The sequence below is a fragment of the Dendronephthya gigantea genome, unplaced genomic scaffold (assembly GCF_004324835.1).
Source record: "Dendronephthya gigantea isolate DGI-Jeju-01 unplaced genomic scaffold, DenGig_1.0 000028F, whole genome shotgun sequence".
NCBI lineage: Eukaryota > Metazoa > Cnidaria > Anthozoa > Malacalcyonacea > Nephtheidae > Dendronephthya > Dendronephthya gigantea.
In genome coordinates, this window is record NW_021163038.1 from 1397274 (window position 1) to 1421314 (window position 24041).

Genomic DNA, 24041 nt, shown 5'->3' on the forward strand with positions numbered 1-24041 from the left:
CATACATGTATATACAAAAATGCAAATGCCACCTGTTAACATGCGAGCAAAATAAAAGAGGGAATATGCAGTTTAAGAGTATTCAATTTTAAATCTAGCTAGCCGCTGTAACTATTACATTTCGTGCCGGATTTCGTGGCAAATATGTGAAATATTATATTTTCATACCATGCACAATGAAAGTCGTGGAACATTTCAACGCGTCAATTTTACGAGGATATCATATTTCAATCAATTCGGCCACCTTTGGTCATGACAGAAACTGCCATTTCCTTTGACCGTCAATTTCGACAACGAGACATTGATTTCAAGATAGGAAAGTTAACACCGGCAACGTGGCAAAGACTTAAGATGTTTGCATATCGCTGGCCGGCTTTCAACTGAAGAAAGGTTATTATGTATACAATAATATGCAAATTAAAAAAAAAACACGCTAAACACCATTTTCTGTGGAGGATGTGAACCGATTTCTACTGGAGTTGATGAATTATATTTGGTCTGATATATACATGGATGTATATTCTATTGTAAGGTTTGGTTGATAATCTCGTGTTAATATTAGACTCTCCTGATATCAGGCAGAACGAATATAGATATTCCTGGCATTTTGAATATGCTTTCAACTGTAAACAAACTATCGATGTTTATTGCATTAAAGTAGACATTTCAGAAATCCGGTGAAAATATATAGATTTTACGTTGACCAAAGCGTTATCGAATCAACGTTGCCTCGTATCGGAGATGACTGTGTATTTTAGACAAATACTACGCCAGGAAAATTAGACTGAATTGCATCAAATATCAAGTACATGTTGACCTTAAAATGCGATTTTAAAGTTAGTGAACTCACTGAACTAGAGGTGTCAAATCTAGGTTATCGCGAAGCATATCTACATGCGTGTTAAAACAAGTGGCTAAAAGTAATGCTTTCTCTATGGTTTGTCAAAGACGTCTCTCTCAAGTTTCGAGTTCGTTCAAACTTGAGACGTCTCTCTCAAGCTTAGAGAGCGTTCCACGTTTCATTTTCAAACAATTAGTCTGTTGTCATTTAAAAGTTAAGCACGAGCAACAACAGGAAGCAGACTTATAATCATACAATCATATATATGATGGAATATATACAACACTCAACAGCATTATATTTATTGTTTCCTACTTTCTGCAACTACATTAATCAATCATAAACCTCAAACGCTTTAGCCATTGAATTACCGCTCAGTTTAAACAAGTAAACGATGCAGCGTACAGAATAAAACATGGACATACGACAGCCTAATATCTTGAAATATGAAACGTCTTTAGCTTGCATTCAGTCGTTTACTTCACACAAATCATATTATCATCTTTTGTCCAACGGGAAATTCGTCAAATGGTATATTATTATACCTATATTCGTTTAAAAAATAAGCCAAAACGAAGTCAAAAAGCGAAATTTGCACAATGAGTATCCTCAAGAGTCACGATGTTCAACACCTCTCTCAACTAAACACAACTCTAGCATGCTTGTTACTCGTCATGGATACATTACGTCAGTGCAACTGAAAAGACACACAATAACTTATCCTCTCTGTCCCTGCGTGGTGTAAGAATGTAACAGCGATCAAGCGGAGATTTGATGCAGAAAATTAAATACAAAGACGGTGTATCGAACTGTTTCTGAAATCTGAACAAACAAATATAAGCCAGACTGGTGTGTATAAATAAAATACAAGACGCTGTTAACCGACTGGCGACTGTCACACAAAGAAGGTTTAGGTATAGTTCAGGCTCAAATCTATATGTCTGTTCGCTAAAATTATTTCTTTATTTTCATTACAGATAATGTGTTATTATTTCGGGTATTTATAACACGAATCTCACTGTGAGAACACACAAATTATGGAACCCGTCGAGAAAGATCGACGCATACTCGGGAATCCGCCGACCTACGGCAGGTTCCGAAGAAGCCTCATCGGAGTTCTTGTGCTCTTTGGAATCGGCAATGTTATTCTTGTCGTTTTGTACCCACAAATCTATAGCGGGGATCTTTTGGGAAAACTAAACCCTACCGCGAGTAAAAATTATAGTGATAAAGGAATTGAAAAAATTGCTGAAGTAAAACATAGAATATTTAGTTTTGAAAACAAGGATACTTCGAAGGTAATAGATCTTGCCGAAAGCGAGAAAAAGATTTCAAACCAGAGAACTCCAAATGAAATTTCCGAGGCAACAAACAGTGAAGATGTCGAGGATCTGTTGGACTTTTCAAGTACGAAGAACCTAAAAAATCTAACAACGAAGGATTCACAACATGTGAATAACGACACTCCCAGTAGCTTGAAGACTGAAGCTCCTAAACCATCGCAACCCGTCACAAAGAGAGACGCTTTAAAATCACCGACGAAATCTACGGTAACTCAAAACTCGAGCAAGCGGTTAAATACGAATGCACTAACGGAATCACACCGAATGATCAATGTCACATCAAAATTTCAAAACAATAATGCCAGTATTTCCGGGCAAACTTCGACGGATCAGAAAGAAGTGACTTCAAAAAAGATCGAATCTTTCAAACCGCGTGTTCCAACAAAACAACCTGGACAGAAAATTCCTACAAATGCTTTCAATATTTCGAAGAAAACAACCTCGTTCCAACCAAGGGCGGTCGAAGAGCCTCACTGTAAGCCGCACATTTTGTCGGCAGCAGCCATCGAATACACGACAAGAAAGTACGCAATTCGACCGGAGGTTTTGCAATGCAAGGACCAAAAAGCGCCGCCGTATGAGCTCTGTGTGGTTAACGAAACGAAAACGAACGACTCGTTCACGGATTTCATAATAAAATGTGATTTTTCTGTCTGTGACAGAACCAAACCGATGTCGATTGAGTACATGGACTATCGAGACGGTCTCATGAAAAAACAAGATATTCCAACAACGTTAAAAGGTGGGGAAATTGAGAAAATGGTGGCGAAGCTTGCTAAGGATGTGAGAAAACACGATTTGCCATTTTTGTTCGTGAATTGTAGCGGGAAATTAACAAATGTTGTTGTTGCTCAAATATTGACTTTTCTACCATCAATGCCCGTCCTGAAAGATGTTAAAACGCGTAATAAAATCAATATAAATATATTCCTCGTCGATTCTGTTTCGAGGAAACATTTCTATCGATCTTTTCCCAAAACTACGAAGTATTTAGAGGAGACAGCGAAGGAATCCGACTTTCCCGCACATATTTTCAACTTTGAACTCTTCCAAGCGGTACACGGTCATACAAACGAGAACGAACGAGCGCTGTTCAATGGTAGCATTCTGCACAGACGCGGTACAGCCAGAGACAGGACGCCTGTCAATTTGGAACCGCTTTACGGTGTGTTCAAGAAAGCTGGGTTTCAAACAATGTTTCTGGATGATCTTTGTTGGCGGGCGATCTGGGGCATCATGGATAAATACAAGGTTTCAAATTGGAATGTACTTCAAGATAAACTTCGAGTTTCAAGCATCGATACAAGGGGTGAGATATGTCGTTCATATGTTTCCCTACTTTATTATTCAGCGCACTGAACTCTTAAAACACACTACAAGTCTCCTGGCTTTCTTGTATTCCATCCATTAACCTTGTTTAGATAACTTGAATATTATTTCTTGTTTAGGCATCTCAGAATCCTCTTGTATGATCTTAAAACGGAACAAAATGAAATTACCTTTCTACGCGAAACCCAAACACCAGATATGCTTCAACGGCCGCCATCAGCACGAGTATGTCCTCGAATATCTCACGAAGTATCTCGATGCCATTCGTTCCACTCCCCAAAGCAAACCGCTCTTCTCGTACACGTCAACGCACGTCTCCCATGACGACGGTGGCATTCGAGTCCAGACCCTAGACGCCCATCTCAAAGATTTCATCCACCAAATGACCGCAAGGACGAACACCCTGAGTATAGTTTTCGCGGATCACGGAAACACGTACACAGGATATCAGGCAATGGCCGACGGAAAACAAGAGATGTTTCATCCGTTTATGTTGATGGTCGTGCCGAAGGCTTTGGGGAAACGATTTGGCGGAGAAGTTTTGAGAAATTTATACGAGAATAAGAAGCGGCTGTTTAATTTGTTTGATCTACGAGCTGGTCTGGTGGAACTTTCAAGGTATGTGAGCATTTTTGACAGTGCAACTATGTGATGGTACAGTATTAGTTGTGATCATGGTAATTGATTGTGGTGATAGTGAATGTGATGATATCGGTTGTGATCACGGTAATTGATTGTGGTGATGGTGAATGTGATGATATCGGTTGTGATCATGGTAATTGATTGTGGTGATGATGATTGTTACGATATTGGTTGTTAATCATGTTAAATGATTGTAATCATGTTGAATATGACTGTTCATCCTGACTGTAATGATGATACACCATTTCCAACACTTTAGCTACAACGGAGAATCGCCACTGAAACCAACAGGAATTTTTGGCAAAATAGCGCCGAATCGAACGTGCGAAGAGCTTCTCATAACAGCAGACAGTAAATGTATTTGTCAAGGCTGGGAGGCAGCCGTACCGACCACCAAGGATCATCTCGTTTTTGCTGAATTCGCGATCGGCGAAATAAACAACAAAATAAAAGATTCGCTCCTGAAGATGAGAGCGAAAGGTGTGCCGTTCACCAAGACTGGCGTTTTGTTCGGCGCGTGTCAACGATTGCGTGTTCAAAAAATCACAAACGTGAAAACGCGGAAAACGAAAGACGGAATGAAGACAATAACGATCGACGTTCGACTACAATCGAGCAATCTTCTTGACCAAGAGGAATTGATAACTGTCCAGGTGTGTATCGAGACACTTGCTGAAGAAATATTTATACATTCTTTAATCTGAATAAAGTTAAGAATAAATAACTCTCCTGGGGAAGGCCCTCAGGTCGAAACGTCGAAAAGTGTTTTGTCTAATTTAGACAGTTGTTGTACCACATTTGATGCGAAGTTGTTTGAAGACGCTGCCACGCTGCTCCCTGGTTATATTAAGAATAAACAGTCTTTTTTTTTAATTACGGCTTCAGTTTCAATTTTCATAAGCTTCAAAATGAATGTTAAACTGTTTACTGTTAAAGTAATTCGCTGATAGCGACGTTTGTAACGTATTTTTCCCTTAAACACAGGTGGCCCACAAAGAAAACAACGCTGGCTCATACGAGATGTCCTTGGTTTCAAAAAACAGAGTTTCAACTTATGGACCTTACAGGACATGTAAGGACGAAAGCGTCGACGTCAAGACATGTATATGCAACGACCCCAAAGATCCCAAACCTCCGACCGCACTCGAAGATGTTGTCGGAAAGAACTCGAAAATCACGAAGTTGGATCGATGCCTTTACAAAATACTTCGAACATACAACGGTAGTAAAAACGAACCTTTAGTAAAAGTTTACGAGCTCGTAAACGTTTGTAGAGACGAGGAATTCAAAGTAACATTAGACGTTTTGCCTGGAAAGGCGATATTTTCAACAAAAACGCCAATTTCCGTCACGTTACGACCACAGACGATACAATTCGTCGCGAGTGCGCGAATAATAGGAAAGACGAAGAGCGACGAAACGAATATTATATGGAATGTAGAATCTAAAAAATCTGCATAGGAAAATTAGAATTGCTATAAAATTTCTATTTTGAACAAGAGTTCGTGTTTATATTTTTTACATAATAATAGACCAATATTCTATTATTTGATGGTTTTCAAAGCGACTTTCGGTGACCATACCTTTTTTACTCTTTGAGGGATGTCAACGAGCGAATAGTTACGGGCGCTTGGGGTAAAGGCGCCGTTATTTTGAACATTCGTAACTTCCCTGCTCGTTCGCATCTATCAGAAGAGGAACAGAATTATCCTCTTCTGAAAATTGCGGCAGAATTTGCAAGTTGAAACGCGGGCGTTTCGAATTCACAAACAAGCTAACGTGAAAGCAAATTTCATTGTAATGCAATTTCATTGGTCGCATCGCACATCCTTCGGACGATCAAAAATACAATCGTTTTTCACTATTTACTGATGGTATTTTTGCATCCAACGTTCGCATCTCTGCTTTGAGATTTTCGCTTTGCTTGACAAGTCCCGATATACGCTTTGACTTCGGGCAGTCATAACACTCGTTTTACTGTATAAAGTTAACTTGCGTCAGCCCACGTGCGTGTGTAGGCGAGTCACCTTAATATCGAGAGGTCCACAAATCCGAGCACGTCAGTTCTCATCAACAGCGGTCTTCATACACAATCTTGCCAGCAAACCAGACATTTGTAACAGACTGTTCACTCCCTCAACAATGCGCATGTGCGTAAAACCGATTTCCTAAAAACACACAACCATTGGCCTCAAAATGTCGTTCGAAGTTGCATTACTTTAAAACACAAAAACTCAAAATTCAATGAACTCGTTTAGTTCACTTTAAGCATTTTATTTTGTGTCCAATAAAGATTCAATTTAGATCTATTTCAAGCTCCATTAAGAACTATCTTAATGACGAATTAGCATCAAATGTGGTATAGCAACTGCCTAAAATAGACAAGACACTTCTCGACGTTTCCAGCCGAGGGCCTTTGTCAGGAGAGTTAGTTAGGTCGAAACATCGAGAAGTGTTTTGTCTATTTTAGGCAGTTGTTGTACAACATTTGATGCTAAGTTGTTTGAAGACGCTGCCACGCTGCTCCCTGGTTATATTGGAACTATCTTAATGACGGACTTTCGCTGTTGTGTTTCCAAACTCAAATTGCAAGCATATTACCTTGATGAATTCTAGTTTAAGAAACTCCGGCATATCCTCGATCTTGCAAACTCGAAATATGCTGGTGATTATGTCTTCGGGCGAGTATCCCATTTGCCAGAGATGCGCCATGGTCTTGTACGCATCTTCGATATTGCCTTTGGTACAATGACCAATCATATCCTTCACCAGAAGCGGGTGTGGCTCATCGCAAACCTGTGAGGGGGGAAACGCCCCAATAATCATGATGAAACCGCTAAGCCTATCAACCCTGGCTCAAGAGCTCAAGATCTTGACACAAAAAATGGTTTTGTGTTTGACTGGTTTTGACAAATATGGCTGGTTAGCTGATTAATGTTCCCAGCCATCCCTCGTTCACTGGCAGGGGTTAATTTAGGACAAGATAAAAAGATCCCTAACTTGCCCTCCTTATCCCTCACCTTGAAAACGTTATCACCGTTGACCACGCCAAACCCATAAAAAGTGGATTGAAGGTTATTTATAGCCTATAAATAAATATATTTTACAATATTATAACAATGTTTGACATTAGCATAAAGGTTTTTTATATAAATATATCCTATTTGATATCAGTGTCCCCAGTTTTACCAAAATAAAGTGTGTTTCAGCAGAAATGGATTTTACTTTGACAACTAGTTCCAAAACTGGTCTATATAGGAAACACTTATCACTGGATGTAAAAGCTCGCTCTAGTACCTGACGCATATCGCCTTGGGCAGTAAACGTAATCGCCTCCAAACCATCATCTGTTTTCACAACCTGCAAAATAAAAAATTCTTTCACACTAACTCTCGTGACGAAAGTCGTTAGTGAAAAAGCCAACCCCCAAATGTTTTGTGTTTTTAAACTCACAGTTATGGGTCATACATATTCTAAATTCCCCAACATCACACAAAAAGTAATGAAAGATCACCTTCTCTTTGTCACAGATCTCCATAAGTCTGTTCAGTATCTGTGCATCACTGAGTTTAGTGTATCTCAAAATCGCACAGCGCGATTGGATGGCTTCTGGAAAATAGAATGTCACTCAGAATGGACGTATGATCCATATACCTTCACGTTACAAAATCACCATCTTCTACTGAGAACAAAATAATTTCAACACAAGTTACCTATGATTTTGTCTGAGGTATTACAGGCTAATGCAAAACGCGTTGTTTTTGAGAAAATCTCCATAGTTCGTCTTAATGCTTGCTGTGCTCCATCCGTCATGCTGAAGAAAGAAAGAGTGTTCAAACCATGAATTTATAACAATTCATTAGCTTAACTAATGGAAAGATTTCAGACTCTAGTCAAAACAAGCAAATTTATCTGTTGATATGGACTGTATCCAAATAACATATCTAAATACATCAAGCATAACAGAAACTTTGTGGCAGTTAAAAAAGGTAATTTTCGTGAAGATTATATGAAATTGGTGCTATTAACTACAGTATTGATGGAAATAGAACCTGTCAGCTTCGTCCAGAATGATAATTTTATGTCTTCCTTTGGGTAGAGTAACTTTCTTTTGTGCAAACATTTTGATTCGATTTCTGACAACATCAATTCCCCTGTAACAGAAGGGAACTGGATAAGTTTGGTCATGATAATGGAATGGTGGTTTAAATTGATAAACAGTGTTTATGGCCAGGGGCTCCCTCCTTTTGGGCATGGCTTCACAGCTTGGTTCATGGGAAGATGTGACATACAACATAAGATGTTTCCATGCAATCAATATACCTGTCATTTGAAGCATTTAGTTCCAAGACAGCATCTTTCATCGAGGTACCAAGCAATCCCATTGCCAGACATAAAATACTGGTTGTTTTACCAGAACCCGGTGGTCCCTAAATATGCAATCGAAGCATGGCTTACTAAGATAGTGCCATAATAGAAGAAAGCACTGTTAAATTGCAAGCAATATGAAAAATATTCATACTCACTGCAATGATAATGTTCGGCACATTTCCTTGTTCAGCAAAGACCTAGAAATAGATTATTGAAATGTTTTATGATATTTATGCCTAATATATTTGAGGAGAGTGCATAAAATGTACCATTGAGCTCTACCAATGTGCATTTTATGTTAATTCTACCTCAGGGATAAGGTAGCATACTTAGGATTTCCAATGCAATTTGTGCACAGTGGATAAAATAATTAAAATTACTCTTTTAAATTTCTTAACCAACGTTATTACCTGTAATCTACTGACTGTATCTTCGTTTCCTACAATATCTTTCAACATTGTTGGTCTGTACTTCTCAACCCTAGATAAATATTAGCAGAATGACGACATTGTAACGTAACTACTTGTACAATCATCATAATATCATCAAATTGTACAATAAATTGAATAAAAAAGCTGTACGTAAATAAACGTAATACATTTGGTTTCACCATGCGCCGATCACATGGCTTGTGTCAGCAACAAAAACCATGTAACATAAAGAGAAGATAATAACGGCAGTATTGAGTGATGAATAAAGGGCAAAAACCGCATCGTTTTTAAAATCTCGCCCCAAATGCAAGAAGAACAATTTGTCATGATGTCATCTTGAGCATACTTTAGAATAAAATTAATTTCATCCTGTGGTCTTTTAAAGAATCTTACCAGGGTAATTGAAAACCTTTTCTCTTCGCAACAGTAGAGCTTGGTGGTTCATCTTTAGAAACTGAAGAACCCGGTTTTTCGTCTAAATCAACATCCATCGTTTCGACCACTTCGTCCGCCATTTTGGAAAATACTTCCCGCCAAATCCCGCGAAAACTTCAAATTGACCTTTAGTTGACCTTTGCGATTACAGTAACGACTTCACCCCGTGCAGGCATTTCTGAGCCGAATCTAGACCTTTTCGCAGGCTAAACCTCCCATAAATGACTGCGACAGAAAAAGCTAACCCCCCCCTGGAAAAAGGAAACAACACTTGGTTTACTATTAAATATATTTATTTTAATTTTAAAAGCACTATGTCATAATTATTTCTCAGACTCCTTCCACATTCCTTTCTTTGTGTGATAGAAATGAAGGAAATTTAAAATCTTCAATCTTTCAATTTCCAAACCCTCTGATAATATCCGGTCAACCAAATCCCAATCCTCGCCACCCCAGGTATGCTTGAATCTCTCAACGTTCATACCTCCAAACCTGAAAAAAAGAGGATTTAGAAAAATACAATATACTTGTTTAATATGTAAGTCAAAAATATGTTCTTGGCAGAGATATTTTGAGTAATCTACTTTGTCTAATGCAAAATGATTTTACTTGTCAGTGAAAGACAGTGCAAGAATACTATTATCAATGCCAGTTAATGAGTTAAGCAAACTATCTGCCAGTGTTTTTTGCTAACTTTTATAGCTTGCAATGCATTCAGATGTGGCAATGTGCAATTCTTTATTGTTTTTAGCCTAACTCACAAAAGCAGGGCTCTTTGGCTGAATAATGTGGTTATCCATGAAACTAGTTATTCCATACCTGATCCAATCAGATTTGTATGTTGCTATTGGTCCAAAACCATCATGTTCCCAGCGTCCATTGGGGTTGCTTCCCGTATATCCGCAGTCAAGACGAACCAGTAAAGGATTGAAAGCAGTTTTTCCTTGAATACAATGCTAAAAAAGTCACAAAACAAGTCACAAAAAGACTTTAAAAGCCCCGTAACAAAAATGTACCTGTGAGCATGTTATTAGTTGTGTGATACCAAAGTCTGATCTCAATAATATTGGAAGGTGATGTAAAGTGCCAAGAAGTGTGAGCTCAAAAATATTACTGGAGTGATATTTCAGCACAAAGCTCTGAGTTGCATACCTTTCTGATGTGATCAACAATTGGAACTGGAAGATACAGGTGCAGATCACATATAAATACAATATCATTTGGATCGGTGACAACATCCATTGCGTACTGAAGTCCAATTGTCTTGTGAAACTTTGATTTCATATGTAGCAATATATAACGAGGCAATTTGCTCCGTTTGAGAGCCTCCTCAATGTTTATATCTTTACTATGAAAATCCATAATAATAACATTGAGGTTCTGATCTTTTGTTTGATCAAATATTTCCGCAAGATTGTTGATAAAATGTTGGACCCATCTGCCTTGCCGACCACCGACCGTCAGGATAATATTGACGGTGGCATTACGGCTCCACTGATAATCTCGTGGGGAGCACAGTCTGTCCTGACCTAGAGGCTCGTACACATACTCCGAGAGTCTGTGTGCTGTATCCGTAGTTATGTCTATTACCTCCAGTTCCAAAAGATAACGGCTTCCTCTCAAAAGGTCATGATTCTTCTCCACACTGAGAATCTGCTTTAGTTTGTATCGACTGAAAAGTTAAACAACAAGTTAGTTAGTCCACATCTCAGCTAAACAACACGGTTAAAACAGTAATGCTTACCTGTTGCGCTTCTCATCTAATGATGTCATGTAATCTTTCGCAATTTGTACAGCCTCGTCAGCATTAAGAACATCGTTACCCAGACACACCCAACCACCACGTGTCACATTGGTCTTGTCTTCCGGATATAACGAATTATAATGAGTCTCCCAGACACCTTTATAATTGGTCAACTTACGATCAACTATGTAGCTAGGTTTGTAATCACAACTCGTTAAAACATTCTTAACAACATTGTGGTCAATCAGAGGCAAAAGAAACAGATCATTTCGCTGTTGCTCGTTATCTTCTAGTATTGGAAACATCTTTTTTTTATGAACGATTGGGATTTCCAAACTAGGCTCGGAGCTATCAACTTCACCATTTCTCAAATAATGGTCCAACACCTTCACAGATACTTCGGAACCAGCGACCTCCACAAATTTTGAACTACCTGGGACCATCCATGTTATCTCAAAGTCTTCATCTTCACTGCCTTTCTTATGCAGTATCTCTATGTAATATTTATTATTGGAGACTAATTCCAATTCAAAGTTCCCAACCGAGTCACCATAGTGTGACTTTTGATACACCAGTTTCGCCGAAGAGGGATCTGAGTTTACGCCGAGCCAAATCTCGACAGGTCTACCCAGTATCTGAAATCTGTGAAGCCCAGTTGATTTTGGGAGCAAGAACCCAAATATTCTTTCTCCATAATCATAATTGCCTGTACCATGTTGAAAACGAGTTGTCTTTGTGTAAAGTCTTCTTGATGGAAACTTTGGAAATAAAACATGATTCTTTAAGCTGTTCAAATCATTTCCGCAAATTTCTCCCCAAATATGAACGTTTAATTTGCCGTACGTCACCTCATTTGCTGTAGAAACAGCGCGTTTCTGCTTCTCCCATTGCAAAGTTTGTCTGAAGTATGTCTCTGAACTGAGTCGTGTCTTACCTTTGAAATAACGCTCATTCCCACGCTGTGCAACAAATATTGGCAATTGAGGCTCCTCGTTCGGCGGTTCAGATCCAAAAAGTACTCTAGAGACGATAAAAACTGCACAAATTAAGACGGAAAACTTCAAAATTCTTCGTTTTCTTAAAGAAAAATTGAAGACCATTTCTACCTCTGGAACAACATGGCGGATGTGCTTCCACTTCGACAAAATACAAGTGGTCTCCTTCAATGGCTGTTTCTTTCTCCTCCAACCAAAACGCTATTTTTGACGCTATTTACGATATATACTTCTCTATTTTATTATCTGTACGGAATAAAATCCTATTTATATTTCGTTCGGGCTGGAAAAACCAAGTAACGAACAAAATGCTTGGTTGAAGCTCCAGTGAAATTTCATTTCCAAGGCAAGATTTTCCAACTTCAAAAGACCTTTTTAAATCTGCCAAATTCGCCTCTAGGAACGTTGAAAAGTTGGCTAAATATTCTTCCAATGCGAAAAAAACCCTATTCCAAACGAAAAAAAATTGGAAAGAATTCGAAGGGATCAAAAAGTCTACAACACGAAGTATTCCCAGGCGGTCACCCATCCAAGTACTAACTTCGCCCGTCCAGGCTTAGCTTTGGTGATCGAACGAGAACCAGCGTTTTCCTGGTGGTATGGTCGTAGACACTAGTGCACGTAATTTACGGTATTTAACACAAGAGCGTGCAAATAATCTCGTTCAATTATTTACCCTTTTAAACGAATATTCCTCGGAGGTTTTAGTGTATTTCCAAGAATACCTGACATAAAATGTTGGACAAGTAGTTTATGAAAGTAAATCTATGGGTTACTACTTTGCTACTTGCTATTCGTCAACCGAATACAACCTCATGAATGATTTCCTAACATATGTTCTGTGCCACATTACTTTGTCACAAAATGGTTATTATACAGACTTTTGGAGCATTTAATAATGGAATATTCGGTGAAATTTACCTCGGGTTTTAATCAATGTTCGGGTATTGAAGAATTCCTTAGCAAATGCGATTCCATTCCTTGCTTTTCCCTGCACTTTACCAAACCAGGATTCATAAATCACCCCGTGGCCTTCTTTTCCAAAGCTATAATGACTTCCAAAATGTCCCTTCAAACCCTAAAAATAAAGAATCTCTTTAAAACTTGATTTAAATGCACAAATCTTTCACTTTTTTTTAAAGTTCCTTTATCAAAGGCAAACTTAGGCGTTGGGAGCCCACGATTGCATTGCGCTTGGTGGTCAGCTATAGCTCGCAAGAAATCCAATATGGCGGATCCTCCGCAGCAAAAGAGACGAAGAGTGGAGAATCCTAAAACTCAATGTTTAGTGGAAAATTTTTTGCAGTGGTGCGGCGATGTTGGTTTAACTTTAAACTCTAAGGTATACTAAGGTTCTGATTCATCACGAAGTGTCATTCAATGTTTTGCAATAAAAAAAATGCCCGCAAATGTCTGCTATAAAAAAAAACGGTTCTTTTTTACCTCAAGGTTACGGTAAGGGAGGAAGGTTCGTGTCACAGGTTCGGCATGATCGCTTTGGAAAACATCGAAGAAGGAGAGTCTGTCTTCAAAATTCCAAGAAATGTTTTACTAGAACCGCACACCTCGGCCATTTCCGGAATTGTTTCAGAGTTTGCAGAATGTTTACCAGAAATTCACTCAAGGTATTGTCCGGATTGGAAAAAGTCAATGAAAATAGCCCGTGACAGCGTAGTTTAACAAGAAAAGATTATACATGATTATAATCGCCTTGAGGCAATAATCGCGTTGTTTATTTCCATCTAGAAACAAATGGCTTCCCCTTTTAATCACGCTTCTTCACGAGTACACGAACCCCACGTCAAAATGGCGACCATATTTAGATCTCGTACCAAGCGAGACAGTCCTCAATCAACCGATTTTTTGGACCGAACAAGAACGAAAAATCTTGACCTCAATCGATCTAAAAGATGGCGTGGAAGAAGACGAAAGGAATATCGAATTGGGATACAAGAATTTCGTGTTGCCGTTTATGGAAAAAAACAAGAAATATTTCGAGTAAGTTTGTCTCACCCCCGACAAAGTTATTTAACTACAGAGTTAACTGAGACTTTCAGCGGTTTTTGACAGGATGTATGTATTTCTTTCAGTCCTAAGGTTCATACCTTGGATCTTTACAAGCGTCTTGCTGGGTTTGTTATGGCGTACAGTTTTACCGACAGCGATGACGTCGACGCGAAGCCTGCGATGGTGCCGATGGCGGACATTTTGAATCACGTGAGCGACAACAACGCCCACCTGGAGTTTGGTGACGAGTTCCTAAGTATGGTCACCACACAAGCCATCAGGAAGGTAAATATGACCAAGACGAGGAACCAAAGGTCTCGTTGCTCCATCTGTTCATAACCAGGCCTGGGAACGAGCTATTCAGTTTCGAAAGATCAAACAATCTGTGCGCTTTTAAACCCCCTTTTTTAAAACCCAATCTGTCAAAATAATGAAATCACATTTAAAATCACGGTAGAACCTACTGAGTTCATCTGAAATCGAAAAGGGCGAGTGGCCAGAGTGGGATTGAAAGACTCTCTACTACATTTGATTTTAAATTTGTTGAATTAGGGCTGTGAGGTGTTCAACACTTATGGAAACCTGGATAACTGCAATCTTCTACGTTCGTATGGTTTCATTGAAGACCCTCCGAATGTTTTTGACGAGGTAAACATCGTGAAAAAAGGACATTGGTTGACTAAACCAAACATTCTAACGTTTTTACCTGCTTTCCAGCACCCCCAGGTGTCATTGTAACTCGACGTTTTATTGCATCAAGGTTGACATACCCTTGCGAATCTTCCAAGAAGTTTTAAAACTATCTGATAAAGAATGGAGAATCAAGATGACCTCGATACGAGGACAGGTACACACAAGATAGAGCAAAATCTAGGCCTGTGCAGTACATGTACAGTATACCACGGACATTGATAACAATAATTGAACCCTTGCCTCTCTTAAAAACAAGCTCCATATCTCTTCTTTAGCAAACGTGTAGTGTGAATACAGAAGAAGGACTCATATTTAATCTCAACGCTGGATGTACGTCGTCTGGGGAAGAACTGCACACACTTTTTGAGGCATGTCTCTGTGAAATAACTATTATCTTACTGCAGTTGCCTTGATATTTTTCAATTGAAAGTCTGTGTAAACTCAACAGATTAAGAGTGCTAAAAATGTAAGAATTTTTTCTGATAGGATTTTTGTTTTTAGCACGATGTTAATACGGTAAGAGAAAGTAAGTATTTTGTTTAAGGGTGTTTCCGTTAACAAATAACTTTATGTAATTTTAATATTTCCTTTAGGCTATTCATGAAAGACAATCAAAATCAGACGAAAATGACGAAATAAGGAAAGATATTGAAAGAAATGAGATTGAGAACGATAATGACAACAATACTAACTTAGAATATATCAAACCTAAGTCAAACGTCGATAAGGGATTGACCGAAATTTCTGGGGATGTCTCGAAGCATGCAGGGATAACAGTGGATGACGATGAAGATGATGGATTGAAGAGTGACTCGGATGAAGCCTCCGAGGGTGACAAGGGTACAACGATGGATACAAGTGGATCTGATAGCGACGGGATAGGGGATTTTTGGGGTAACGATGGATCAGAAAGCGATGACTCGAGTTGTGCTGGGCAAAGTGGTGTAGGCTGGGGTAAGATTCATTTCAAAAGTCCTACAAAGTCAATGTGTTTCGCACTTTAGCCAAATTTTACCTGAAAAAACGGTTAACTAGACGACTAGTGAATTTTGTTTTTGTTTTAGTTGAACTACAAGAATTACCAGGCAAATGGAAACAGACAATGACAAGGTGAAGTTAACGGAAATTTTTCCCCACATAATTTCATGTCACTGTATCAGGCCAATTTTGGCTTTCGCCTGATGTTAACGGTTAATTCTGGTAGTAAATGATGACGTCAGATGACGTTTGCCGCATATGATTTCACATAACATCAACGAACATCCGAACCAGCCGAACAGAATTGTCGTGTGTGTCATCGCATTATAATACACATGAACAATATTGAATGAATTAATCTTTTCTATTTTAGGGCAGCCAGTGTTCGCTCAAGAAATATACAAAATTTAGCAGAAGAATTGTCAAGAAAAGTTGCCAAATCACAGGACAAAACGCGAATTACAATGGTCAAAAACATCCTACAAGGCCAATTGACAATCTTACGAAAAATCCAAGATTTATCGATAATTTAATTTATTCGAATCTAATGCACTTATTTTTTTTATATTTATATATTATTTTTATATTTATATACCAAACGCAAATACTAGCGTGCACTCCCCCCGGAATCAATGTTTCAATTAAATTTAATAACTTATTGTTCTGTGATATGGCCTAGTCTCAAATGCTGTGTGTTTTTCTTTCTTGTATCCTAATGTGAAGTTCTGTGCAGTTTAGCGGCCATTTTGTACGTGAATATGATTACAACTAACTATATACGAGTCAACTTTCTGGCGTATGTGATTTCGTAGGTCTCAACAATCAGGTCACCCACATTAAGCACAACGTCACCTAGTATCTTAACTCCTGTGTACCAATTCAGTAAATAACATACGCCAAAATATCAAATTTTGCTTTTGGACAGACCATCTTCTCTTTACTTATCGTCTATTTTTTTACCCTGAATACACCTCATCTATTTTCTTCGGGATTAATTTAGTGTTGAAATGATCAAACCTGTGCTCATTACTTCCACTTGAATTATTTTCATTTTTCGTTTTTCAAGGTACCATAATCAGGCGTGTTGCTTCTTTCACTCATCTGTGAAAATGAAAACATCGTGAGTTTTGACACTGATCTCATAAAAAGAACTGTACACTATCTGCTGAAGTTAATGCTTCGAGAAAAATACGCGAGGCTATATTTTCTGCATATACAAATTTGCAAAAAGACTTCAAAACTTCACTAATTTATATAAATCATTATTACATTATACTAAAATTAGTATCCAGAATGTTATGCTTTTTTTCCCAAAGTGTAAAAAATTATTTTTTATGAGAATTTTAAATTAATTTATTATTTATAATTTGCACAACTCTGTTTATACCATTTAATCGTTAATATTTTCGTAGTCACCACTGTCAGTGCGTTCTTCGGGTTTTGTCTAAGTTCAAAGAAAAATACCCAAAGACCATGTCACACGAGCATTCCAAAATGTCGCCTTGAAGCAAAGCCGACGAAATGCTTCTTGTGAAGAAAAACATTTATCCCTCTTGCATATACGACTAGCTTGTAAATATATCAATTTGCGAGGAAATATATCATGAAATACAGGCCTTTTATAAAGGTTTAAAAAGCAAAACGTACTCGTAAACTCGCCTCATCTTCGCTTGTGCTACTGGCGTCCGGGTCGTCGACATATTGGTATTTCTTATTTCGATAAAAATATTTCTTTTTCAACAGATATAACACACATATATCGCACATCACGGTCGCCTGCAAGAAATATGGCACCCACGTTCTCAATAGTACAAAAACTGTTGCGGAAAAACTATGGAAGTGTGTTCAGAAGCAACAAACATCCGAAAACGCTCGATCTGTGGTTGAGTATGACCAGAAAATATTCACAATTTCCACCCAGCAAATTCTGGTAAAATTTAACACATTTTCTGGTCAAAAAATGGTCCCATTTTAACACTTATTCTGGTTTGTACAGTGAACATACCACGCTAAGTAAGGCCAAGCCAGCACCAAGATTCCGAAGCAAAGGAATGATGTCAAATTTACCAGCCTATTTGAAAAAAAAACACACCAGATTTAACCCCGACCCGAAGTATGCTTTCTTTGTAACCAGAAATAATGATTCGGCTTAAGTTCTTATAGAAATTATCTTAGCTATTTCCAGCAGGGTCAATCGCAAAATTACTTTTTTTAACAAGACTTTTTGAACTGGGGAACAAACTTTGAAGAAAGCCATACCTTCGCGTCGACCATTATAACAAATCTAATACCATATGCCTTTATCAACGTCCGGTACTGAGTATCATTTTCGACATCGTAAGTTGCAAATCTGTGCGAAAAATTGTAATTCTAATAAACATGCGATTATTTTACAAGGGAGCCGAACCTTACTACAGTTTTAAAGCACGGACAGTCTGTAAAAATACATACGCCATATTGCCTACGCTGCTACGGGAGATTTTGAAGCTTAACTCAATGTGAATAAATTCTATAAGCGATTATTTTTCAAGGGAGCCGAATCTTACTACAGTTTAAAAGCACGGACAGTCCGTAAAAATACATACGCCATACTGCCTACGCTGCTACGGGAGATTCCGAAGCTTAACTTAATGTGAATAAACTCTAAACAACTTGTATTTACTAAACTACTAATCCAGGATTGCAGAGAAAATACAACGAAGATATATAATTGTCTTGACCACAAACCTGAAGTTATATCCACCTGCTATCTGAGCATGCGCATTGTCCACTCTGAAACATGTGTGAAAACAAATTAAATTTGAACTTAAAAAACTTGAACTTGAATTCACTTCAAGAAGATTACACAACGTTTTGCTGCTTTATTGTACCTGCCAAATGAGTAATGTGGTAGACACTCGCTCTCGTCATAATCTAAATCACAATCCCACTTGATTTTAATGGCAACAATCCCCCCCTGAAATACAATAGAAACATCATTGAACTTTAGAGATATCAAAATAATTTTCATCAGAGCAACATATCCATGCAACATATTCAATATAAAATCTAACACAAAAAAATAGAGCCTGTTTTTAACATAGTTTTTAGTTTTCCTTTTGGTAAATTACACACCTAAAAGGGAAAAATATTGACAATGGGCTGTATATTACTAAGATATAACGATGTGTACCTTAATGCAAGCATCTTCAAATGCAGTATCGGAGATTTCATCAAATATTGTTTTTAAGCTAATGATTGGACACAGACGATTTTCTTTACTTGAACTGTAATGACATCTTGTCAGGTAGGTCTTGTTCTGCTTGTCATTTATATTTCGTCTGAAATGGTCAAGTAATATCAATAAGACTTTGATGTTAAAAGGCATTAAAAGGTAATTTTCCTCAGCAAGAGATTATGCAACTTTTTAACAGCACCTCTGTTACATGGCTATTTTTAACCCACATCCCCCTTCCTTTACCCATACCTTAGTCCGCCTTCTTTGCCACCCTCACTTTCTCTTATTCTTTACCCTTATACCTTCAATCCCCTACTCCCCCCTACCATCCATGCACATCCCTTCTTGTCCCCAAACTCGTCATCACAGGTCCCTCAAAATACTTACACCCGAACACCAAATTCTGGAAACTGCACAGTGTTCTTTATCAATATTGTGAAGTTGATGGCAGAATCAAGCAGGCAAGTGTCGCTAAATTGAAACAGTTAAAAATTAGTTGTGTATATGGAATATGTAAAAGTACTCTATAAAACATATCTTGGCACAACAATAGTGTGTGATCTATCAAAATTATTGTCAACATACTTTCTTAAGGGATTGCCAGAATTTGTTCCCGGCATTGGTAGTTTGTCATACTCCACTGGACACCAGGAATATATCTCGCAGACATTGTAATTGCCCCGGTCACTTCGTTGTCTGTCTGGTGCTATGCACCTTCCTGTCATGACGCCTGAGAACAGAACAAATCATGATCAATCCTATTCATTCGGCAATATTCATCCAGTGATAATTCACTATATTCATTTGATGCTAACTATGGAATGATTGTATGGCATATGACCACACATCCAGATTATGAACAAAGACCTAGATATATATATATTAGTTAATCTGGACTGAGAGCCTAAAGTCAAAATGTGTTCAAATGAGAGATGGTGAATATATACCTTAGAAAATAACAAACTAAAACTTTTTGTGTGCAAAATATATTTGAATACAATAAATGACGACGAGCCATTAATTAATCAGATGACCAGTTTCAGCGTGCATGAGGTCTAAATCATGGTCATTGCTCACAGTATTTTTGGCATTTAGTTGATGTGAACTAATATAGTAATGTATACAAAACAGGTCAGTGCTGTAGAAAAGGCAGCAATGTTGGCCATCACATACCATGTCCTGTGATAACTTCTTCACCTTTAGTACAATTAGCATCAGAATAACAACGAGCCATGGTGTATTGGTCGTCTTCCGGGCACATTCCTTGCTTCTGCCGAGGCGTTATTATCATGTTGGTCATCACAAAGACAGCATCATTTTCCTTAGATAGGTCATGAATATCAGTAAAATAATCAATAACATCAACACCAGATATCAGCAACAGAATCAATAACATCAACACCAGATATCAGAGATACCCTCACCAAGAACCAACTACATTGAAAATTACCTCTGGAGGTATCACATAATCTGACGAATCCCAGATCCGTGGTCCATCAAAAAGCTTGCTTGACTCTATCCCATTGCTAATGTTGACTGGGAAATTTATTGACAAATTGGTTAACGCTGTTCCTTTAAGTTTCGTTGTTACAGAGCTCAGTCCAACATCAAATGACTGATAACCTTTTTCATAGATAATAACATAGCTAAAGAAATGACAGATATATAGTTTTAACTCAATTACTCAAAGTGCTCTCTACTGATGATTAAAATCATCTTAAATTAGACAGAATGGACGCATATTTGTTTTCAATGCATGTTTTAGACGTGGAACTTTTCTGCACTATATTGAATGCAAATGAACTTAAACAAAGACCTTAGAATTCAGATCGATATCAAAACTTTCATGTCCGAGACAGGCCTGAACTGCATTCTCCTAATTTATCAAACAGGTTGCTGCAAGTCTGTGCATAAAAAACCTGCTGAAAAACGCATCTTTTCATAAAAATATGGGTCCTCGAAACACCTGTGTGCCAAAGAACAAGCATCACTTGTCACGGTTGTCACTTTTCATATCTCAAAGTTCAATTAAATTAAATAATTCAACAGAAGCAATATTAAGCACAAAACATCCATTCAGAATCGTTCATCTTTCAGAAACAATTGTGTACAATATTTTGTACAATATAAACAAGATAACCAATATATTTCCATGAATAGTTGTCTATTATTCCTTAAACAAAAGCTCCGATATTAGCACGAGCTCTTTCTTGTATATTAAAGACCCGTTCTTTTTCCATCGATTTTAGGTTTTGCTGAATGTTAACATAATTACTTAGAATTAGATCATTTTCGCAGATGACGATTGCCACGTACTTTTAATTTAAATACCACGACTGCAAATCTAAACATCATTTAAAGTGAGAAACACGACAAAAGACTGTTCTTACCCGATCACATATCCGATGATTGCAAGTTGTATTATGCGGTTGATCAAGCCAACTTTCTTGCTCTTTATATGAACAATCTTATTCGTATCATATTCAAGGACGGCAGCAGCGAAAGAGCTGCAAGCCTCGTTGAAATTCACCATTTTAAAGAAGCATTTTTCATGTCAGGAGATTAAGAATTTTGCAATCATCTTCATGAGGTCTGATCAGGTTTTATAGCTCAGTGCACTGAGCTATAATATAATTCCTGGAGGACCGGCTCCTAATGTTTTGAAATACAAAAAGTGAAGCAAAAAACATGGCGGATTTTGGCCTTTGCTGACGCCAGATTGACGCCACTGGTTCTTATTTGCAATGGTAGTTACCACTGACCAACCGCGATCCAAAGCATGAAAAAATGCGAGCACCCTCCTGGTTTTCGATAAAAACAGGATTTGGTTTTTACGAAATTTTTTGTTTTTGAACAAAAACATGGATTTTTTTCCTTTTTTGCTGGTTCTTTTCAACTTCAACAAAGAAGCAGCTATTTGCTCTGCTTGTTCCTGCCGCAATTTACTCATTAAAGAAGAAATTTTTGGCGATTTGCACTCAGGTAAGAGTTTTAAAAAGGCTTTCGCAATTTTGATGTTTGAACTCTGAACGTCAAGTAAAAAATATAGCCTCGTAGTTCGACGGCTATGACAGATCTGAAAACAGAAATGATATATTTACTAACATTTAATTTGTTTAACTACAACATATTTCTATTAATATTTGTTTATCCATTATATTTTACACTGATTTGAATCCATGTAGTTGTGCCAAAACTCAGGTCTAACCAGATCAATCATCAATGTGTCTATAGCCATCTTTTGATGAAAAATCATACAAGATATATTAGATCAAAGTATATAAAGGATGCAATAGGAACAAAAATATAATCTGAAGGAGCAAGGTCTGAGAATAACTTGCCTAAATTTACTCACACTTCCAACTGAGGCATCATCATGGCCTCAGTAGCTGACACTAAATTATCTGTACTAATTTTGTCAACACTTACAGGGTGTATTATACATACAGTTAATCTCTGACATATCTTTCTTTTTGCAGGGACATAACATAGGGTTTGGTAGATCAAGTGGAGGCATGTTATGCAAAATTCTGGAGAATTAAATTGAGACAACCATACTATTATACCCATATGAACTACACACATTCTTAAATACAGAAACTGTTTTATTTTTTTTACAAATTACAATGTTTTATTAAAAGAAAATAAATATTACAATTGGTAAGGCTTTGTTTATTTCATTTCCAAAGAACCTTTCCAGTCATTGCAGGCTAATCTGGGAGAAGCTGGTAAGTGGTAAGCCCCTTTTGCATATAATCAATAATAATTACCATGGCTATCTTGGCCTACAAGCATCCCTGGTTCTAATCTTCCTTAATGCAGCCTCTGCATTATCATTTGCAAATATAGAAAAGCATATGACCTGCACAGGTGCCATAATTATTGGTTTTATACCATGGAAAGAGCATGGCCTGTGCAGTCAAACAATTATAGTGCTGACCACTGCATGGTGCTGACTGCTGGAAGCTTTCAATTTAATAGTTCATCCTTATAGCTAATAAGCTCATTCATATACATGATATATGCTGATATAGTTCAGTACAGAAAAACTATTTCTTCTGGCTAATGAAATCCAGCTATTAAAACAAATGGACAGGCTACCCTTGGTTGAAATTGCACATCTTCATCCTCCCAATGATTCTTAGCCTCTGTTTCTTTGGACTTGAATTTACATCATGTTACCTTTTAGCGTTCTTTGGAAGAAAATGCCTGAAATATGTATGTAATATGTAAAATAAATTATTTCCAAAGTATAGGGTAATCTTTTTTGTAGTTGTTCAAACTTCAAACTATACATTTCATTCTCTCCGCCCGTCTTTTGGTCAAATATTAAAATATATAAACAACGACATCTATCTAAAGACTGTTAACGAAAAAAAATGGTGAAATTTTATCTAAAAAATGAAATTTATGAATAATATATTTACCTGTCAGTCAACTGCATTTTCGTTTCGGCAAATTTCTTGAAGTTTTATGATTTATCTGTTATTTGTTTCCTGTTTTTGACAGAAGTACGTGTACGACTTTGATATCTTCACAAAAACATCGAACATATCTGATCAAAAAGTTTTCAGTTCAAAAATATTGACTGACGTTTAAATTTTTTTCGGAAAATATAATAATGAGAACTGAATACTATTTTTAACAAAAACCAGGGGGGAGTGCATTTGTAGCGGGCTCAGAATTGAGCCTTGGTCAGTGGTAACTACCATGGCGAATAGGAACCAGTGGCGTCAATCTGGCGTCAGCAAACGCCGAAATCCGCCATGTTTTTTGCTTCACTTTTTGGTCGCGGGCCGGTCCTCCAGGAATTATATTATAGCTCAGTGGCTCAGTGGCTTTCTCGAGAAGGCAGGAAATTGAGACAACAGTCACGAGAGGTAACGGCCAGCGATAATCTAATCACTACTTTAAGTTACCCATCTTGAAGTGTACCACTCCACCATGTACCACTCAACCATGGTAAGGTCGAATATACCATATTTCGGTATATTCGACCATGGTCGAATGTACCG

The 24041-nt window shown here is 37.6% G+C and overlaps 5 protein-coding genes and 1 non-coding gene across 14 annotated transcripts; 2 read left to right on the forward strand and 4 right to left on the reverse strand.

The window, feature by feature from the left end:
• Positions 1-284: 284 nt before the first annotated feature.
• Positions 285-5669, forward strand: LOC114523731. 3 transcript variants are annotated; one of them, XM_028544751.1, is made up of 5 exons: positions 285-390; positions 1819-3493; positions 3633-4131; positions 4415-4808; positions 5140-5669. In XM_028544751.1, the coding sequence occupies exons 2-5, from the start codon at positions 1879-1881 to the stop codon at positions 5614-5616; spliced, it is 2985 nt and encodes a 994-aa protein (XP_028400552.1). In that variant the 5' UTR covers positions 285-390; positions 1819-1878; the 3' UTR covers positions 5617-5669. The 3 variants fall into 3 exon arrangements, with proteins under 3 accessions (XP_028400552.1, XP_028400551.1, XP_028400550.1); XM_028544750.1 differs by having other exon boundaries at positions 290-532; XM_028544749.1 differs by having other exon boundaries at positions 290-527.
• Positions 5670-5726: 57 nt separating this feature from the next.
• LOC114523736 (replication factor C subunit 2-like) lies at positions 5727-9600 on the reverse strand. Its single transcript, XM_028544763.1, has 11 exons — positions 9351-9600; positions 8937-9006; positions 8682-8723; positions 8479-8585; positions 8208-8309; positions 7869-7969; positions 7670-7764; positions 7453-7515; positions 7176-7241; positions 6757-6951; positions 5727-6323 (listed from the first exon to the last, which is right to left on the reverse strand). Exons 1-11 carry the CDS (start codon positions 9470-9472, stop codon positions 6216-6218), a joined length of 1071 nt encoding a protein of 356 aa, XP_028400564.1. The 5' UTR covers positions 9473-9600; the 3' UTR covers positions 5727-6215.
• An 88-nt stretch (positions 9601-9688) lies between these two features.
• On the reverse strand, positions 9689-15111 carry LOC114523733 (beta-1,4-N-acetylgalactosaminyltransferase 3-like). Of its 4 annotated transcripts, XM_028544757.1 has the most exons (9): positions 14845-15111; positions 14237-14557; positions 13053-13209; positions 12243-12577; positions 12071-12156; positions 11137-11894; positions 10545-11064; positions 10212-10348; positions 9689-9884 (listed from the first exon to the last, which is right to left on the reverse strand). In XM_028544757.1, exons 5-9 carry the CDS (start codon positions 12086-12088, stop codon positions 9716-9718), a joined length of 1602 nt encoding a protein of 533 aa, XP_028400558.1. In that variant the 5' UTR covers positions 12089-12156; positions 12243-12577; positions 13053-13209; positions 14237-14557; positions 14845-15111; the 3' UTR covers positions 9689-9715. The 4 variants fall into 4 exon arrangements, with proteins under 4 accessions (XP_028400558.1, XP_028400557.1, XP_028400556.1 ...); XM_028544756.1 differs by having other exon boundaries at positions 11137-12156; XM_028544755.1 differs by having other exon boundaries at positions 11137-12577.
• Positions 12624-12742, reverse strand: LOC114523887. The gene has a single exon (XR_003687062.1). It is a non-coding gene; the product is annotated as a 5S ribosomal RNA (ribosomal RNA).
• On the forward strand, positions 13360-16431 carry LOC114523780 (N-lysine methyltransferase SETD6-like). Its single transcript, XM_028544813.1, has 10 exons — positions 13360-13473; positions 13581-13756; positions 13878-14129; positions 14222-14423; positions 14691-14786; positions 14899-14985; positions 15107-15199; positions 15425-15785; positions 15896-15941; positions 16183-16431. The coding sequence occupies exons 1-10, from the start codon at positions 13360-13362 to the stop codon at positions 16340-16342; spliced, it is 1587 nt and encodes a 528-aa protein (XP_028400614.1). The 3' UTR covers positions 16343-16431.
• On the reverse strand, positions 16417-21615 carry LOC114523734 (P2X purinoceptor 4-like). Of its 4 annotated transcripts, none has more exons than XM_028544761.1 (13): positions 21417-21615; positions 20477-20672; positions 20200-20347; positions 19612-19756; positions 19414-19497; positions 18982-19129; positions 18680-18765; positions 18537-18581; positions 18069-18159; positions 17815-17880; positions 17469-17585; positions 17197-17253; positions 16417-16910 (listed from the first exon to the last, which is right to left on the reverse strand). In XM_028544761.1, the coding sequence occupies exons 1-12, from the start codon at positions 21557-21559 to the stop codon at positions 17200-17202; spliced, it is 1323 nt and encodes a 440-aa protein (XP_028400562.1). In that variant the 5' UTR covers positions 21560-21615; the 3' UTR covers positions 16417-16910; positions 17197-17199. The 4 variants fall into 4 exon arrangements, with proteins under 4 accessions (XP_028400562.1, XP_028400563.1, XP_028400561.1 ...); XM_028544759.1 differs by having other exon boundaries at positions 16418-16910; positions 17457-17585; XM_028544762.1 differs by lacking the exon at positions 17197-17253.
• Positions 21616-24041: the final 2426 nt, after the last annotated feature.